This window comes from Haliotis cracherodii, unplaced genomic scaffold (genome assembly GCF_022045235.1).
Source record: "Haliotis cracherodii isolate W230 unplaced genomic scaffold, xgHalCrac1.p SCAF_3, whole genome shotgun sequence".
In the NCBI taxonomy this organism is placed as follows: domain Eukaryota; kingdom Metazoa; phylum Mollusca; class Gastropoda; order Lepetellida; family Haliotidae; genus Haliotis; species Haliotis cracherodii.
Genome location: NW_027266286.1, coordinates 6,106,604 through 6,127,095, shown reverse-complemented (window position 1 = coordinate 6,127,095; position 20,492 = coordinate 6,106,604). Strand labels below are relative to the sequence as shown.

General features: G+C 41.4%; 1 protein-coding gene and 1 long non-coding RNA gene across 2 annotated transcripts in view; one reads left to right on the top strand and one right to left on the bottom strand.

Moving 5' to 3' along the window:
- The first annotated feature begins 90 nt into the window (after nt 1-90).
- Nucleotides 91-14,359, top strand: LOC139474491 (glutamyl-tRNA(Gln) amidotransferase subunit A, mitochondrial-like). The gene is made up of 10 exons (XM_071257536.1): nt 91-127; nt 1,827-1,986; nt 3,973-4,168; nt 5,884-6,099; nt 7,516-7,691; nt 9,285-9,397; nt 10,598-10,790; nt 12,303-12,420; nt 13,148-13,353; nt 14,155-14,359. Exons 1-10 carry the CDS (start codon nt 104-106, stop codon nt 14,352-14,354), a joined length of 1,602 nt encoding a protein of 533 aa, XP_071113637.1. The 5' UTR covers nt 91-103; the 3' UTR covers nt 14,355-14,359.
- Nucleotides 14,360-18,611: 4,252 nt separating this feature from the next.
- Nucleotides 18,612-20,492, bottom strand: part of LOC139474967 (uncharacterized) — a 59,405-nt gene continuing 57,524 nt past the window's right edge. Inside the window, exon 3 of the long non-coding RNA XR_011654005.1 lies at nt 18,612-18,929. This is a non-coding gene — a long non-coding RNA (uncharacterized lncRNA). The remainder of the gene's footprint in view (nt 18,930-20,492) is intronic.

Genomic DNA, 20,492 nt, shown 5'->3' with positions numbered 1-20,492 from the left:
ATTATGCTACAAACTCAATACAGCGCTATTAACGTAGTCCGCTTTAGAAGGTTCACTTATCGCTGAGGGGAGCTTGATGTGACCTCTGACCCAAACCGGAACCATGCTGTCATTAACGATCAGAGAGGTTGGCAATGTCATTTTTTATTAATTTAACAGATATCTGCCGCATTAAGCCCAATTTTATACTTTAAGGGTATGCTGATTAGATTTCCCCACGAAAAGGATTTGCTAATTTTGGTGTCACTTGTCATTTGGACCAGATTGTTTCGAATGTGTGCTCGACCTGTCGTCAATCTTCTGTAAAAAGCATTTGTATTCCACAGACAGTATTCTCAGATCGTCCCTGCATCTGGTAACATGCGTAAGCACGATTGTGCCGGTGTACGTAGACTAACGCTAAGACAAACGCAAAGTCAAACGCAAAATTATATGATTTTGACAAAAACAAACAACTAGTAAAATCTACATATAAAATGAGAAGGAGCCCCAGTGAGATGGGAAATACCGAACATCAGGAAAATCTGGCCTTGCTTTATTTAGGACTATAGCATTACAGTGTGGGTTTGGGCAGCAGGGAGTATAACATGGTTCATCGACTGTCAGACACACTACGGCGTGTGCATCTTTGGTTTAGAGAAAATATTGAGTCAAATCACGTCTTTATTCCCTTATTATTAGGGCTCTGGCCCAGAGTGTGTGTTATGAGCATAAATATGAATTATATGAAACACCCCTATTACATATGGATACAACTGCCTTTGTGGTCTAGTGGATTGAGCACCTGCATGGAAGGTTGTGGGTTCAATCCCCTGCTGCGTCATACCAAAAGATATTGAAAGTTGGTACATGTTGTTACTCTGCCTGGTGCTTGGCATTAAGAGGCTAAAACAAGGACTGGTCGTCTCGGAGTCAGTATACTGTGTCTGAGTTAGGTATTCAGGTTAAACTGTGGCATGGTAGCTCAGTGGGCTAGCACTATAAACTTGGCATTAGTACAAGCAGCCACTAACACTCACAGTGCATGCACGTCGCTATATAAGTGCAATAATCTTTAACATGACGTTAAACCCCATTTCACCTCACCTCCCATATGGACGCAAAGAGCTTCAATCAAAACATGCAAAAAGGCACCACAAAGTAGTCAGTTATCTCCCTTTGACTGTTGACATGGTTAAGACTGAGTATAGAGAAAATGTGAGTTGGGAGTAACCCTCGACAGATGTGATTCACTTGAATGAATGTTTGGTAGGACTACACATGCTGTGTATTTACTGAAGTAGAGAACCTAAACAACATACATAGCGATCTTCTTCATCTGTAGGTACTTGGGGACAATAAAAAGATGTGTGGCAAGATATGATACAACCAGAGACCATATAATCGAGGGACGACCCTCTAGTTTATGCCCAAAACCATAAGTGCTGCAGCTTGTACTGCGCAGCCTGTCCGGAAGCGAGCAGAAACGTGTTCACTGCAGTCATCGTGGTCGCCTAGTTTTCCCATGCAACATGCATGTCGTAAGAGGCGACCAACGGAATCGGGTGGTCAGGTTGCTGATTTGGTTGATGCATGTCATCTATCCCAATTGTGTGGATTGATGTTCATGATGTCAATCTCTGGATAGTCTGGTCCAGACGCGATTATTTACAGACCCCCATCATATAGTTTGAATACTGCTGAGTGCAGCGTTAAACAACAAACAAACAAACATTCCTGACGAATCTCGATGTTACTATAAACAATACTCTGAATAAAATGGTCACGCCTTTGGTAAAGACAGTGTCCATTATACCCATGCTCAAGTTTTGATTGACATTATTCAGATTCTCACACATTTGAAAGATGGAAGGATCTCTGCCAAAGATTTATGTGAAAAATGCCTGGAGCGATCACGCAAAGCAAAGGAGCTCAACTTCCTCATCAGTGAAACCAGGGAGCTGGCTCAGATGTCTGCTGCAGACTCGGACAACAGACTGGACAAAAGTAAAAACATAATGAAATGAATTGAGCCTATTCCATGTCTTTCCTGTTACAGGCTGATAATTTTGCATTGCAAGGCCTGTCCTGAATAGTCTTTGAACATGTGTTTATGAATCACTTTCATATAGTAATGATACCAGGTGTTGGCAAAAGGTGAGCGTATCCTGCCCCACGGGTGGCACCCATCACAAACACATGCAAAGGCAAGTCAATTGTTAACCCAAAAACTATGTAAACATATGGTACAAGTCAAAATAGGCAATTGCATCAGACTTCATTTTTGTCAATAAGAAAATTTGTGTAGAAGCTACTTCTGGTCTCTCCTCGAAAGATCAAATGCTCCCATTGAGTCTAACATGTCTGAAACCGTAACAAATTGAACAGAGTCACATAAAGTCTACCTTGTTTTCATAAACAAATTTCAGGCTTGTGTTTGTCAGGTCATGTGTGATGTGATGGCCGTCTGGCATGATGAAAACTTTTATTTCGGGAAGCTTGCCTTGAAAAGAACTTTAAGATATTGTGTCTGAAATTCTGTACAAACCATGTGTCATCTTATGACATTAGTCTTTGTGGGGAATTCAAAATTCCTGAAAACCAAGAATTTTGAACAAGATCACGTGAATGCAAGACTTGCCCATTCCACAACCATTCTCCACAAAGACCTAAAATAATGCAGTGCTAACATAGCTGAGTCGATTGATGACCTCGTAGAGACCTTAGACCTTAGACCTTGTGGTCCCGGTGTTCATCTCTTGCCTGGTCCACTCATTTATTTACATACTGCCGTCATGTAGCTGGAATATTGCTGAGTTTGGCATTAAAAAACAAACAAACAAGATATTATCTGAATATGTACAACAGATCGTGGAGCGTAGGCCCCATGTTAAAAGAAGTACCTGTCATGTTTATCATCTTCATCGGTTGTGCATCCTCGAGGATGCAGTGTGTAATATCTCTATTCTATTATGATAAAAACCCAGGGCCCATTCACCACCACAGCCATGTTTCAGAATGAGTGAGTGACGTTCCCATCTCCATCACGCTTATCACTAACTCGGCAGAACATCTTGTGTTAATGGGCTTGAAATCAACACCCAATCAAAATTCCTCCTCTGAATGAGAGCTCGGCATAGGTCCCCATTCCAAATCACAACCTTGCATTTGTCCTCCTTTGAAATATTTTATCAAATCGGAAAGTATCGAAAGAAAAGTGTAACTTGACTGGATGACTAATTTTAGAGCTGCGCAGAGCTACAGATAAGCAGTGTATTAAGGAAAAATACCCCAGAAAAATATTCAAAACCCAATAACTTTCAATTGAATTGCATACAGAAACACATGCATTAAATGAAAAACTCATATATCCAATAAAGCTTTCTCAGCATGCATGCAAAGGAGATAATTTCCAAAACCCAATTACGAGCTAATTTACTTTCCAAGTCAAGCCTTTATATTTAGAACATTATTTCATTTTTTTAAAATCTTAAAATGTTCTCTAATTTTTTGAAAACCCCAAAAGAGTGATAAATAGATGAGTGAAAAAATATTGGTTACCCAATGAAAAATTTAATAACCCAATTAAAATAGAAACCCTAGAGTAAAAATACTCAATTGCTCAAAAAGTTATCTGGAGCTCTGGCTGTGATACTCGAACCAGTCTCAGATGAAGCGATGGTGGAGAATGGCTTCAGGGTGTTTATCACAATGGAGATGTGATGCCCTGGATAATCCAGGATGTTTTTTGTGTAAATTGATTTTCTGTAAATATAACTCCACCAATATGCAGAATCTTGAACTGGGGTGTACTCGATATGGGTACAATGTGTGAAGCCCATTTCTGGTTCCCTCTGCCGTGATATTGCTTGAATATTGCTAAAAGCAGCATACTCACTCACTCACTCACTCACTCACTCACTCACTCACTCACTCGCTCGTACTTTAATTGAAAGAAAGCCTTTGTTTTATTCTGATTGTCCATACTTTCAGAACTGCCACCTCGTAACCTGGAGGGTGTGCCAATGGTTTTCAAGGACAACTTCTGTATGAAGGGCATCCCGACTACGTGTGCATCTCGTATGTTGTCCAACTTTTCTCCGCCTTACAATGCTACGATGGTGCAGCGGACATCAGCGGCGGGGGCTGTCATCGTCGGTAAAGCCAACATGGACGAGTTTGCCATGGGGTAATACAATCAGCATCTTCTCGAAAAAGAACCTCTGTCAATATCAGTCCTAGAAAGTATGGTACAAATCTTTGAAAACCGATCTCATTAAAATCAGAACTTAGCTCTCACTACCGCTAAACAAGGATCTGAGAACAACCCATTACGGGTCACGTCAGACCGACCTTGCGCGAACTATGACCGACCAATGGAATGAGTCACAAGAAGTCGACATTAGCCAATCAGAAGGCAGCTTTCTTGTGCTTTACGGCACTAAATTGGCGACTATGCTTCTAAACATATTTTGACAAATTCTCGATTAAAAATTTGAAACTCTAACAAAAGAACATTCTGGGATGGCTAATAGATGGTCTAGATTGTATGGATTCAGTCGTTAAGCCCGTAACTATCGTTCGGAATACCCTGTGTAAACATTTTCGAGGTTGCATGATTTGAAATCATATTCCGACTGTCACTTTCCTGATCTGGTAAGCGACGCTCTGATTGGTTGAATGAAAGGTCATTCTGACATGACCCATAATGGGATGTCCTCAGATCGAGAACTAAGATCTGATTTTAATGAGATTTGATTGAAAACTGACTTTGTATACTAACTCACAGATGTGTATAAGTCTAGCAGTAATGATGATACTAATTGAAAAGACTATAGTGATTTTGTACACAAATGACAATGTTTGCTGCTAGGTGGGGAGTAGACACTGGGTCACGGAGCTCAGTCTTGTATGTGGTAGACAGTTGAAACAAAGGATGCAGCTGAAAGACTAGACTGGGGAAATGTTGACTTACAGCTGGTGACATACAGCTGTTGACATACAGCTGTTAAGATGCAGCTGGTGACATACAGATGCTGACATACAGATGTTGACATACAGATGTAGACATTCAGCTATTGACATACAGATGTTGACTTACAGCTGTTGACATACAGATGTTGACTTACAGCTGTTGACATACAGCTGTTAAGATGCAGCTGGTGACATACAGATGTTGACATACAGATGTTAAGATGCAGCTGGTGACATACAGATGTTGACATACAGATGTTGACATACAGATGTTAAGATGCAGCTGTTAAGATGCAGCTGTTAAGATGCAGCTGGTGACATACAGCTGTTGACATACAGCTGTTGACATACATCTGTTGACATACAGCTGTTGACATACAGCTGTTAAGATGCAGCTGGTGACATACAGATGTTGACATACAGATGTTGACATACAGATGTAGACATTCAGCTATTGACATACAGATGTTGACTTACAGCTGTTGACATACAGATGTTGACTTACAGCTGTTGACATACAGCTGTTAAGATGCAGCTGGTGACATACAGATGTTGACATACAGATGTTGACAAACAGTTGTTGACTTACAGCTGTTGACATACAGATGTAGACATACAGATGTTGACATACAGATGTAGACATACAGATGTAGACATTCAGCTGTTAACATACAGATGTAGACATTCAGATGTAGACATACAGATGTAGACATTCAGCTGTTGACATACAGATGTTGACATACAGATGTAGACATTCAGCTGTTGACATACAGATGTTGACATACAGATGTAGACATACAGATGTTGACATACAGATGTAGACATTCAGCTGTTGACATACAGATGTTGACATAAAGCTGTTGACAAACAGCTGTTGACATACAGATGTTGACATACAGATGTTGACATACAGATATGCTCTGTGTTCAGATCAGCCAGTGTGGACAGTGTGGCTGGACCGGTCATCAACCCTTGGAAGTACAAGTTCAGAAAGAGGCATAGCAAGGAGAGACATGGCAGGAGGAACAACCAATCAAAAGACTCTGCTGGTGACCATGTGATCAGTTCCTCATCATCTGATTGGTTCATTGCTGGAGGGAGTTCTGGGGGCAGTGCAGTTGCGGTTGCTGTTGGAGCATGTTATGCGTACGTCAAATGAAATAATTTTGAGAAATTGTTTTCAATGAGTAATTAGGTGAATATCCTTCTGATAAATACAGGGGGGGATATTTTTTATTAATATTTTGTTACAGGGGGGATATTTGTTAATTTAGTTATATAGCAGGATAAAACATTGGCTCTTAGATTGGCTCTTGTTATGAAAGATCATTGATGTTTTGCTATAATGTGAGGCCTGGGTGATGGGTTATCTCCCACTGACCAGGATAAACAGATATATCCTGAGGTCAGTGATAAACGTCTGCATTGTGTATTTCTTCCTCTCTAATCAATCTGACACACTTCAAAATTATTACTTTATTTCTAACGTTTGTCATATATCGTGTACTGGTGACTATTTATGGCCCAAAGGCCGCCCATGCACTATCCACCTTTGTTGTACAAAAGGAGAGGAAATTTGTATATATTTTTTTTTATTACATACATGTATTTATATGTTCTGGGTTTTTTTGGCAAAATTTTAAATTTAGATCTTGTTTTGACTATGCTCTTAAATTCTCTCCAACAACATATTTGGGGTTAGAATAGGTCTTCAGCAACCCATACTTGCCGTAAAAGCCGACTTTGCTTGTTATAAAAGGTGACAAATGGGATCGGGTGGTCAGGCTCGCTGACTTGGTCGATACATAACATCGTATCCCCATTGCATGGATTGATGCTCATGATGTCAGTCACTGGGTTGTCTGGTCCAGACTTGATTATTTATAGACCGCTGTTATGTAGCTGGAATATTGCTGAGTGAGGTGTTTAACAACAAGCAAAAGTTTATGCAGCCAGCAACGAGGTTTCCATGTCAACATGCACTTGGTGTAAGTTAAATGAAATTCCTTAAATCTGAATTTCCTTAAACAATTGATCAAATAAAATTCCACAAAAGAATGAATTTCAATATAGTCATGAAATTGATGTTTTTTATGTATTTGTGTGGTATGAAACCAGAGAAGAAGATCTGATTTGTTAAATGTGTTTAAGAGGTGATGGGGTAGCCTAGTGGATAATATGTTTGGGCTTCACGCCGAAGACCTGGGTTTTGATTCCCGACATGGTAACCTGTGAAGCCCATTTCTGGTGTCCCTGGCCATGATATTACTGGAATATTGCTAAAGGCGGCGTAAAACCATACTCACTCAACTCAAAAGTGTCTGATGTTGACTATGTTATAATGAGACTGGGGGGCGGTCGGGTAGCCTAGTGGTTAAAGCGTTCGCTCGTCACGCCGAAGACCCGGGTTCGATTCCCGACATGGGTACAATGTGTGAAGCCCATTTCTGGTGTCCCCCGCCGTGATATTGCTGGAATATTGCTAAAAGCGGCGTAAAACCAAACTCACTCATTCACTATAATGAGACTGGTACACTCATTCATGCATCGTTTATTATCCAGTGCCTTTTCCTCCGACACTGGAGGGTCGACACGTAACCCGGCCTCGTACTGCGGTGTGGTTGGACTGAAGCCAACATATGGGCTGACGTCCAGACATGGCCTCATCCCGCTGGTCAACTCCATGGACGTCCCCGGCATCGTCACCAGGACGGTGGATGATGCAGCTACAGTTCTAAGTACGGGAGATTGTGATGTCCTACTTATGTCTGATATTCGGAAACTATGCTTTCATCTCTGTCTTCATCTTCTCAAGGGGCGGTGGGGTAGCCTAGTGGTTAAAGCATTGGCTCATCACGTCTAAGACCTGGGTTCGAATTCCTGCATGGGTAGAAGCCCATTTTCCGGTGTACCCTGCTGTGATATTGCTGGAATATTGTGAAAAGCGTTGTAAAACCATACTCACTCACTCATCTTCTCAAGGCAAGAGTGTCCACTAACCTTTTTCAAAGTCAAGTTGAAGTTTTCAACTACCGATAGACTTTGATATAAGCTAGTGGACACTCTTGCCTTGGGAAGATACTTTATGTTACACTGTTAACCTAGACTTTTGTTTGTTTGTTTGAAGCCGAACTCAGCGATATTCCAGCTGTATGATAGTGTCTTTTAAATTATCTTGTCTGGACAATCAAGTTTTTGATATTATGAGCAAGAACCCACACTGTCGAGTATGATCAACCAAGTCTGGCCACCAGTCCATCTTGTTGCCTCTTAAGACCAGCATAGGTTGCTGGGACCTATTCTAACCCGGAATCCCAAACAGTTACATGTAACTTGGCCAAGAGAATAATATCTCAACATTATTTACTCATGAGCTTTCTGAGACAGAATACGTATCCTTTATAAACCTATTCATTGGGATCGCTATTAAGTAAGAGGCTTCTTTCTATAGGCATTAAGACCTATTGTGAGGTTTTACTTTCCAGTTGGGTTAAATCTCATTAACAGGGACGTTGTAATGTCCCTGGGATTTTATATAATGTCCTGGGTATTTTATTAATATAACTTCCGTTCAGATTGTAACATGTAATGAAATGTTAAATCAAATGACAAATGTTTTCTTTATATTCCCGAGGATCGAACTCGAAACCTTCATATCTGTAGCCCAGTGAGTGTACCACGAGGCTACAGAGGTGTTGATAAGCCTCACTAGTTTTTAGAATGTCCTTTTCAAGATCCGTACGCCAGCAACAGATATTTTACGCGCGTTTACTAAGGTTCATGGAAAGTATGTTCGAAACGTAAAAATGTTGATAAATGTTGTTTTAAGTTTCTTTTTTCGGTTAATAAGCATGGAAAAACACTTTCCCTCGGTTTTGGTAGACAGAGCATGTCCTGGGGGTCGGGAAAAACCGCGTGGGCTTCGCCCCCTTGGTTTTTCCCTCTCCCCAGGGCATGCTCTGTCTACCAAAACCTCGTGAGCGTGTTTTCTCCAATACGTAACTCCCTGCATGTTGGGATATCGCTGACTGTGCCCCCAGTACAGTGCTATCTCACGATGAATATCCCTTGGATGGCATTGTGTATTTTGTATTAACCAATGATAAATGTCAACCCGATTTTTATTTTATTTTGTAAGTTAGTAATTATTGACAAAATGAGTCAACAAATATTTATCAATATATTTCCCATTTTGTGTATTGATATAGTGTTGGGATGGACATTGCATCAACAAATACGAATAAGATGGTGTCTGTAAATATTTCATGCATTTGGTAAATACTTTTTGAATCCTGTGACTACAACAGTCATCCGTGTATCCTGTGTTGTAGATGTAGTGGCTGGACATGACGTTCACGACTCCACCACCATACGTGACCACTTTGACCCGGTCAGTCTGTCCACTGAGTTCTCAGTCAAGGGACTAAATGTTGGCATTCCAAAGGTAAGTAAACTTGAAATGAAATCTATGGCCTACCTGTTTATTTCGGGTTTTTTCTGCATTTCCAATATGAAACCTCTGACTAAGCTCAGATTCTGGTATGAGATCTCAGAAATCCTGTCAAAATCTTCTTATCCAACTTTAACAAGGCAAGGCCACCATGGCGGCCATTTTGAAAATGTCAGTTTTGCTTATTACAGAGATATTTCTGTGTAGATGCTTTGCTGTACTGAAGCTTCTGTTACTATTATTTGCATGTTTTTGTTACCCTTTCACTATCCTCCCTGTTGCATCAGTGAAGGAGGTGCTTTTTGAGAAAGGCCACCTCATCATGACCAGGGTATACTTGAATTAAGGTCCAAAAGTCCATTCTTTCACAACTGTTGTCAGAACCTATGTGGGCGAGTGAATGTTGTTTAATGCCACCGACAGCAATATTCCAGCTGTATCAAGGCAGCCTGTAAATCTGGACAAGGCAAACCAGCGTATGAAAGCACAAGAATGATCAACACCATCGGTGGACTGTGACACACTCTTAGCCGAAGTCACAGATCATCTGGAATACCCTCGTCAACTGTTATGACAAGGAAAGGCTCCTGGAAAACTATTGTTTCACCAGGAGTCCCAAATGTTCTTACTATTATTATAGCTCTCTTTTTTTAGTTCTTAATGCTAGCCAAAATTATTTGCTTAACATTGATTTATTCTGCCTCCCCCCCCCCCCCCTCCACCACCACCACCACCACACATGTTGAAGTGTACAAGTCTAGGGATGGAAACCCCTGATTTTGATTGCTGTACATCCAAGACTGCTAAGATTATTCTTATGTTTTGTGTTATATTCTATCAACATTCATATTTACTATATGGAATCCCCCTAAAGATCCGGGGTAGAATAGGTCTTCAGCAACCCCTGCTTGATGTGGGAGGCGACTATGCTTGTCGTGAGAGACATGGATCGGGTGGTCAGGCTCGCTGACTTGATTGATGCATGTCATTGTATCCCAATTGTGTAGATTGCTTGCTCATGATGTCAATCAATGGATTGTCTGGTCCAGACTCGATTATTTACAGACTGCCGTCATATAGCTGGAATATTGCTGAGTGCGGCGTTAAACAACAAACAAACAAACAAAACAATATAGAAAGATGGAAACATGCAGTTCATTTGTGAAGTCACAGGTGAAGTTCTGTGTTTTCTAGGAATATTTTGCCCCTGGTACATCACCAGATGTAGTGTTGGCATGGCGACGAGCTGCAGACATGTTGGAGAGGGCAGGTGCCCGAGTGACAGAGGTGTCCCTCCCCCACACACAGTACTCCATCATCTGCTACAACGTCCTCTGCTGCTGCGAGGTGGCCTCCAACATGGCTCGCTACGACGGGATAGAATATGGTAATATTTGTGGCTGGAACAAGGCCTTTGTCCAGTGAATAGTATCTCTATTCTATTGTGATACCCCAGCTGGACCCAATTGCCATCATTTTGATTTGAATAAGTCTGGTTCACATGAGAGCTTGCTAAAATTAGCCATTCAATCAAATTACACGGGTCTTTCATGATTGCAACAAGCAGTGATATCATCCATACTCGACTCACCTAGTGTACGATCTCAAATACAACTGGGAATGTCGAATAGGGACTTCCCCCTGTCTTAATACTCAGGAAAAAATCTTTTCCAGAATGGATTTGATTGAACATATAGAGAGCTCACTGACAAGAGACTGCCATTTTAAATGTTATTGTATGCTCACGTTCAGAAAAGGCATTTTGATTGGTTGTTGATTTCAAGCTCATGAGCTGGAGGTGTCTGTGCTAGATTAATGATAAGGGAGATGGAAGCCTCGCAACAGTGGCGAATGGGTCCAGGGTATATAGCATAGGATGGAGATATATTACTCTGGATTATTGAGCATGGAACAAGGCATCAATAAAGATGTAGGTGGTATGTGTTTGTGTGTCCTATGGTTCTTTGAATTGTCACCATTTTTGGAGACTTAACAATGTCGCTTAAGAACTCCCCACATACAACAGTTTGAGTTATTGCGGAATTAAAATAAAGTGATGTTGACAAGAATCAAAGTGAAATCGTCAAAGATAGGGCGTTATTTGTCCAACAAAAGGTGAATTAATTCCTAGTTTACCACATTTTGCATGAGGTAAAATTGAATGAGAGTAGAGCCGAAACGTTCTTATAACAGTGACATCTCTGCATTCATGAAGTCCTATCACAATCATGCCATCAATGGAATGTCGCCACACTTTACAACATGGGGAATTAAACAAAGAAGTATGGTAACATATAGAAATCGGGATGTTTTCTTATGAATGGACATTTTGTTCATATGTGGTAAATGTATTTAAAGTGTAATACCACGGACCTATATAACCTATCGATCGCCACACATGCTTGTAAGCCGGATGTTTTGGTAACCAGGGGAAGTCAAGTTAAGCCCTACTACGCATGCGCCATAAGCTGTCCACATGTGGTTGGCATCGCGCCTGTGGGATACCGATAACATGGGGCTCGGATTTCAATTTGCGGATGCGAGGCAGAGATAGTTTCAGGAATTCTGTATCGTTTCCTATCCAGGTTATACAAGGCCCTGGTAATACTAATAATTAAAACTGTAAAGATGATGAGTGATTCTCTCTATAGTCAGGTGGTCGGGTGGTCAGACTCGCTTACTTAGTTGATGCATGTCATCGTATCCCAATTGTGTAATTGATGCGCATGATGTCAATCACTGGATTGTCTCGTCAGACCTATGGATGCCGTGATATAGCTGGAATGTTGCTGAGTGCGGCGTTAAACAACAAACAAACAAACAAATCTCTATGGTAATGTTTATTCAATAAGGGCGTCTAGTGCAACAGAATGCACACCAGCCTCTTTCTATGTTGCAGGTTTGCGAGCCCCCGTTGATGATTCAACTGAAGAACTGTACGCCCAAAGTCGGCGCGAGGGTTTCAACTATGTAGTCCGGTCAAGAATCCTCAGTGGAAACTGGTTTCTTCTGAAGAGGTGACATGACATGACATGTATGCTTGACTGTGATGTATGCTTGACTGTGATGTATGCTTGATTGTGATGTATGCTTTATTGTGATGTATGCATGATTGTGATGTATGCTTGATTGTGATGTATGCTTGACTGTGATGTATGCTTGATTGTGATGTATGCATGATTGTGATGTATGCTTGACTGTGGTGTATGCTTGATTGTGATGTATGCGTGATTGTGATGTATGCTTGATTGTGATGTATGCTTGACTGTGATGTATGCTTGACTGCAATGTATGCTTGACTGGTGTATACTTGACTGTGATGTATTCTTGACTGTGATGTATGCTTGACAGTGAAGTATGCTTGACTGTAATGTATTCTTGACTGTGATGTATGCTTTACTGATGTATGCTTGATTGTGGTGTTTGCTTGACTGTGATGTATTCTTGACTGTGATATATGCTTGGCTGTGATATATGCTTGATTGTGATGTATGTTTGATTGTGATGTATGCTTGATTGTGATGTATGCTTGACTGTGATGTATGCTTGATTGTGATGTATGCATGATTGTGATGTATGCTTGACTGTGGTGTATGCTTGATTGTGATGTATGCTTGATTGTGATGTATGCTTGGGTCACTGACAGGTAATTGTAACTTTGGCATTGAGAACCCTTTAACTTTCTGTATGTATGTGTCGTGGGTGGGAAGCAACATGATGTTATGTTTCAATACCTGGTTTCAGAAACTACGAGGACTACTTCATCAAGGCCCAGAGAGTGAGGAGGCTCATCAGTGATGACTTCCAGAAAGTGTTTGCCAGTGGTGTCGATGTCCTGTTGACTCCAACAACGCTCGGTGATGCCCCTCTGTTCCGTGACTACGTCAGCGAGGACAACAGAACTCGCACGGAGCAGCATGACGTGTACACTCAGTCAGCCAACATGGCAGGTAGGTTGCCATGATACATGTAGTTCAAAGGATATGGCAGTTTTGACACAGTTTTATCTAGGGATGAGACAGTTTTGCTGTTTGTAGGGAAGTGGCAGCTTTGTGGCAGCTATGTGGCAAGTGGTGGCACGTGGGCCCGGTGTGCAGCACACGGGTCACAAACCAGGTGAAATTAAGCAATGTTGATCACGGAGAGTTCTGGATGGGTGAACATGTTAGGCAGCTTGGCTCCTGAGAGTATCTAGGGCTTCGGTCCTGCCCCACACTGAAGCACATGTGCCACATGTGGCGTCTCCTTGGGCAAGTGACTTTGTTTGAAATGTGCCTCTGTTCACCCAGCAGTGAATGGATACCTGGTAGGATGAGATGGCAAAGTGGCTGTTAACCTTCTCGCAGGTTACTAGGGGTGTATACTCCCCTGGGAGCTGAGAATGAAAGTTGAACGCACACTGATCCATTGACTGGGGTATTAAGAAACTTTGAGAATGATATTCAATATTTAAAAAGTGCCATACAATGGACTATTTTTATTATATAAGTCATTATGCAGAACTGTGGCAGGCTTTGTGTTGGAGTGGGATGTCCTTGGACGTTTTTGAAAAAAATAATTTATTCCCAACAAAACATTTGTCCTCTGATTTTTACTCTTCCCAGAAAATATGTTGTTTGGCTCCTTCTTTATATGTATAAAAACGATTCTTTCCCCAACAAATAACTAAGGCCTTGACCTGATTATAAAATGGTGGATGCCTCACCACAGGTGTGTTTGTGTCAGTATACCCGAGTTGTCTCCCCTTCCAGGTATTCCCGCTGTCAGTGTCCCAGCCTGCTTGTCCACACAAGGACTTCCAATCGGACTCCAATTCATCGGAAACCATTTTCAGGAACAGACACTCTTGTCAGTGGCCCAGTGGTTTGAGCAGCAGGTGAACTTTCCTAGTTTGAATCTCGACCATCTGGACGCTGAGTCCCCTACAGTAGCTTTAGAACAAGGCCTGTGATTAACATGCAGTACGATTTGGTTTGGTTTGTTGTTTTACGCCGCCGCAATATTCCAGCTTTATGACGGCAGTCTGTAAATAATCAAGTCTGGACCAAACAATCCAGTGATTTTCATCATGAACATCAATCCACGCAATTGGGATCGATGAAATGCATCAACCAAGTCGGCGAGCCTGACCACCCGATCCCGTTAGTCGCCTTTTACGACAAGCCTAGTCGCCTTTTACGGCAAGCATGGGTTGCTGAAGACCTATTCTACCCCGGATTTTCACGGGTCACATGTAGTACGAGAGTGAATGTGATATGTGTGTGGTGTTCTTATAGATTCACAATATTAGTCACCTGTTTATGTGCTTATGTTTTTTTGTTTTTGATAGATTGGTACATTTTTATTTAGCAATTGAAGCCAGTTAGGTCACAATAGATATATTATTTATATATTCATCCAGCCGATATCACTTAAGTCTTCCTTACAGACTTCAGAGCAATTTTTGTTAAAATAAAAATGATATTCACTCCCATCCCCTCTTTAGCTCTAAGTTAAGGGACTTGAATACTTGTGAGTTTCCTTGCAGAATCATATTTATTTGACCCAATACATCACTCTATTCAGGGACCATCTACCTGAGGCAAGGGCGTTAACTCACTGTATAAGTCCAGTTTCCACCCTTGCCGAACAAGGCAGGAATTTCTAAGCTCGATCGTAGCGCCACCAGTAGCTATTACGGGTTATTAAAAACAGGAAAGAATTTGCAAAATACCTGTCGACGCCCAGTAGACATGCTTTGCAAATCCTGCTGTCGATGAAATCTACACGTTGAAATGGATGTTGTTTACGAACCGGATGTCCAGTTCGTTACATGATTTTGAATGGACTATGCATAGACGCGTAAGTCGAGCCAAAATGTAACTCCATAATACCAGCCTAGTTCGGCAAGGGTGGAAACTGGACTTTTATTGTCAGTTAGGAAGATGTTCAATATGGAAAATATGTTAGTCTTTTCTCACTTCAAAACATGGTTCACACCCTTATTTGTTCCCAAGCACCCACAGATGAAGATAATCAGGTCTTCTTTCTTTGCTTTAAACATACATGACACACGTCCACCTACAAATATTCATGCTTCATGTAAATCAAATTAATGGACAGTAAATCATGTTAATGTACCCAGATTCTTGTCACTTTTGTTTTCCCAAAATATATGTAAAAAACAAGATTCCTGCTGCCTCACATTTTGAAAAAAGAATGGATGAAAATCTAAATATTGCTTTATTGCGGCCTTAGTGAAAGGCAAGCCAAGTGAATAGTCCTTATTCACACATATGGGGTGGTGGGGTAGTGTCGTGGTTCCAGCGTTCTGTTTTTACGCTGAAGTCTGGGTTTGATTCCCACATGGGTACAGTGTGTGAAGTCCATTAATGGTGTTCCCCTTCGCGGTGATATTATTGGAATATTTCTATCTAAAAGTGGTGTAAAACCATACTCACGCTCGCCATTGTTAACTTTTGCGTTTTCAACTACTTCTCTGAAAATTCAGGTCATATGGAGTTGGAGGAATAATCCAACTGAATTCTCTTTAAGACTTGTTCACAGAATTCTGATCCAGTTTTAGACAAAAGGACAAAGGACATATTGACAATGTTATTTTTGTCCATAAATCATCCATTTGTGTTCCATTATAAAATATAATATGTATGTAGTATGTGGTTTTCGTAATTACATATTGTACGTTTTGATCCAGTAAGTGAGTGAGTGAGTATGGTTTTACGCCGCTTTTAGCAATGTTCCAGCAATATCACGGTGGGGAACACCGGAAATGGGCTTCACACATTGTACCCATGTCGGGAATCGAACCCGGGTCTTCTGCGTTATGAGCGAACGCTTTAACCACTAGGCTACCCGACCGCCCCTGATCCAGTAAGACCTATGACTTTCAGGAACTCCTGTTGTTCTAGTGTTACTGCATGTTTTTACCTTTTAAACTACAATGCCTTAGAATCATTAAAAGTTTGTGTTAATGATCCCAACTAGAGTGCCGCTAAAATGGTGCTTATGGAATTCTGATCCGATTATAAACATATTTGCAGCGATCATATTTAGAAACAGCCCATTATGGCTATTGATTGGATATCTTTTTTCAAATTGCATTGAGATTTGTGTTGCAATATACCGGTAATTAAATTTGATTTGCAGTGTTATGAATTTTGACCTTGATTCAAGGCTTCAAGCTAAACAGCCTGATAGTTTGTGTAGCCAAAGGGAAAATGGTGTCATGGGCAATATGTAAGACCCCACTGCGCACTAGCCTACTATGTTTCATAATAATATCTCTATACATTGGGGAGCAATGGCAAAAAGTAGGTTTTCGAAAAGAAACTGTTGCAGCTACATTAGGAGAGGTTGTTGCTTGGATGGTATAGGAGGAGCAAAAGTAGTTCAAGCAGGCAACTGTCCATGGTCATCTGGCCAGTATTCTTTATAATCAAACCAAAGCCACCATTGCTTGGACCTGGATGCAAGGACCTGCAGCACTTCAATCAGTGGTCTCTTTGGTGATGGACTGATGGTCTACATTCTGTTTGTAGTTTAACGCCACACTCAGCAATATTCCAGCTATATGATGGCGGTCTGTAAATAATCGATATCATATCGATAATTAATATCATGAGCATCGATCTACTCAATTGGGATACGCTGACATGCATCAACTAAATCAGCGAGACTGACCACCCGATCCTGTTAATCTCCTCTTGCAAAAACTGGAGCTGAAGCTGCAGGAATATTGCGGGACATAAAGAGAAATTTGACTATTGGAAAGTTAAAGTCGTCCCTCTTGTCGTGCAGTGCCTATCCCGTTAGTCGCCTCTTATGACAAGCATAGTCACCTGTTACAGCAAGCATGGGTTGCTGATGACCTATTCTAACGTGGATCTTCAGGGGTATGATGGACTACTTTAAAGCTATCTCACCGTATCTCATCTTGTTCTTGAGAACCTCTTGGCAGAGGGTTGTAACCTTGTGTGAATGCAATGACCAAGAGAGGGTCCAAGTTTGTCGAAGACATCACTATTTGTACTCAACATTGTTGTCCTAAACGATGTTGCAAAAATGTTTTTTCTTTTCCTTTGCAACGAATTCTTTCAAAGTACTATGATAAAGATATGTGTACCAAAATAGGTTGAAGTGTAATGACCTTGAACTAGATAGCCTTGTGGCTCTTTTTTTTCCTCCGTAGAGTATAATTTTGCACCCTGTTTTTGTGTCCCATGTTATTGATAGAGGAAGGCAGTGTAGTATACACAAAGTTGTAGTCTTGTTTAACCACAGAAAAAGCCTAGTCGCTACCGGGACTGTCCTACAAAGTGATGTTTATCGTAAGTATGTGTTTGATGTACGTGAGTTACATTCACCATAGCCATAAGATTGTTGTTAGGATGTGATCAGCCGCGTTAAACAACATGCAAACAAAAGTTTCTACCCTAGCCTTGGAGGTTGTTCCTGCTCCCACTAACAGGTTTGTCGGGGCCAGACTCGAGCATTTATAGATCGCTGTCATATTGTTTGTGGCCCCGTCGTCTAAGACGCCACAATTCGTTGTGCAGAGTTAGCTCCCTTAGCTGTGCTACAATCCTTGATCTTGGGAAGAATCTATCAGTGTTGGTATGTTGGTATGTTTCACCAAAGTGGTAAACGTCTCAGATTTGTATAATTTCAGACTTTACTCCACTATTAACCAGTGTCAGAATCAGCGCCAGTGCCAGAAATTGAATGTCCCATCATGATTCGGGCACAAGGTTCTTCCCAGCGCGTGGGACCCATGAAGATCCGGGGTAAAATAGGTCGTCAGCAACCCATGCTTGCCGTAAAAGGTGACTGTGCTTGTCATAAAAGGCGACTAATGGGATCGGGTGATCAGGCTCGCTGACTTGGTTGATGCATGTCATCGATCCCAATTGGGTGGATCGATGCTCATGATATCAATCACTGGGTTGTCTGGTCCAGACTGGATTATTTACTGACCGCCGTCATATAGCTGGAATATTGCTGAGTGCGGCGTTAAACAACAAACCAACCAACCAACCATTCCCAGCGCGTGACACCTTCCTTACAGTCGTAGTAAAGAGAGCTCCGCGAACGGCCTATCGCTGTGAGGAGCTTGGATTCTGGCACCCCCAAGGGAGGCACCTGTGTACAGCGATTCTATAGAAACATTCATTCACACATTATTAAAGACAACAGAAGTTTCATATACAAATGGAATGTTTTATTCCAGATAATTATGGGATGCGGCAAATGTATACATACAAATAAAACTGAAACACATCACATTACTTGTACAAAGGAGACGCAATTTGCATACTGATGAATGATTGGCTACAGATAGTTTTCTTACATTGAACGACTACCAAATATGGAAATGAGTTATGTTTCAATTTTTATACCGAAATGAGAGAAGCAAGAATGTCAGTGGTCACTAGAAGAGCAAGTAGGACCCGGATGTCAGGGGAGTGGCAGTGGATGGAACAGCAAGATGGCAGCCGCATTCTTCCACAACAGGCCCCTTGTAAGCACTCTGAAATAAAAGAACACATAATTATTGATTTGTTTGAGTGGTATTGCTTTAACACTGATTTGAACAAGATTTCAGTTACATCACAGCATGCCAGCATTATGCAGGAGGAAAGACCGAAGTGATGCTGGTTTTAGACCCATCAGCACAGGTATGGTGCGGACAAAGCTAGAAACGTAATCAGGACGAACCGGGATTTAAACTCATGATCATCAGTTTCTGACACGCCTAAGGGAGACAACTGTGTTGCAACATATACTCAAAGACAGAATCAACGCTGTTCACCTTATTTAGTATAGTGCGATTTTTAGAATCACATAACACAACAATCTTATGATACTTCCAACTACACCATGTTGTTGAGATAAATTCAGAGGGTCATTGTGGAGAGTGAATGTTTGTTTTTTTATGTTTAAAACACTGTATTCAACAATAGTCCAGCGGCCTGTAATAATCGAGTCTGGACCAGACAATCCAGTGATTGACATCATGAACATCGATCCACGCAAATTGGGAAACGACGACATGCATCAACCAAGTCAGCGAACCTGATCAACCCAATCCCGTTAGTCGCCTCTTACGACAAGCATTTACTGCAACCATGGGTTGCTGAAGACCTATTCTACCCTGGATCTTCACGGGTGGAGAGTGAGTGAATGTTATTTTATGCAGTCAGTAGTATTCCAACAGTGCATATTCGAGTCTGGGTCAGGCAGGGAAGTTGTTTGGGGCTTACACCATTCGTTCACTCTGTCAAATAATCTAATTCCTCTTGGCTTATTCTCTGAAATTCTGAGTGTGTTGCCGCATTAAAGCTACCCTATTCTGTCTTGACAAATGGTTTGTCATGAACACAATTAGAATGTTAGACAAGGTTCTTACCCTTCCTCGTAAATGTGATCCATTGTCAGTTAACATTTTAACGATCCCGTTTGAAAATTTACAAACTAGTCTTCGTTCAAAGCAAACTATGTAACACCACCAGTCCCTGACGTCATTTTTACAAACAGTGACGTAATTCTAAAATTCTCCGACCAGAAGTTCCATTGAGGAAGTACATAAAGCACTGTTCTCATCATCAGATAAACATGGCCATGCCGTCAAGGTCTATTTCCGTCTATGTCTAGACGTTGTAATTAGTGACCTATGTGAATCTGAGACGACGTCTATGTGATTAGGGAAAGCAGTCATTGCCAGTTGAAACTAGAGCATGTAACTTGAGTTCCGCAGGCGAATTAATTGTCGGCGTTTCGACCCCCGGCCGTGCCACACCAAAAGACGTTAAAATATAGTATATTTTAACCTACCTGTCGCTCAGTATTCTGAGGATAAGGACAAGGACCTACACACACACAAACACGCACATCAATATTCCAGCTATATGACGGCATTCTGTTAATAATCGAGTTTGGACCAGACAATCAGTGATCGATATCATGAGCATCGATCCACGCAATTGGGATACGATGACATGCATCAACCAAGTCAGCTAGCCTGACCACCCGATCCGTTAGTCGCCTCTTACGGCAAGCATAGCCGCCTTTCATAGCAAGCATGGGTTGCTGC

What these genes read in the sequence shown, in the direction of transcription:
- LOC139474491 (XM_071257536.1), top strand. Translation starts at nt 104, where the DNA reads ATGCTGTCATTAACGATCAGAGAG. An exon ending in TGATGCAGCTACAGTTCTAA is followed by an intron (nt 7,692 to 9,284) that starts GTACGGGAGATT and finishes CCTGTGTTGTAG; the next exon opens with ATGTAGTGGCTGGACATGAC. An exon ending in TAAATGTTGGCATTCCAAAG is followed by an intron (nt 9,398 to 10,597) that starts GTAAGTAAACTT and finishes TGTGTTTTCTAG; the next exon opens with GAATATTTTGCCCCTGGTAC.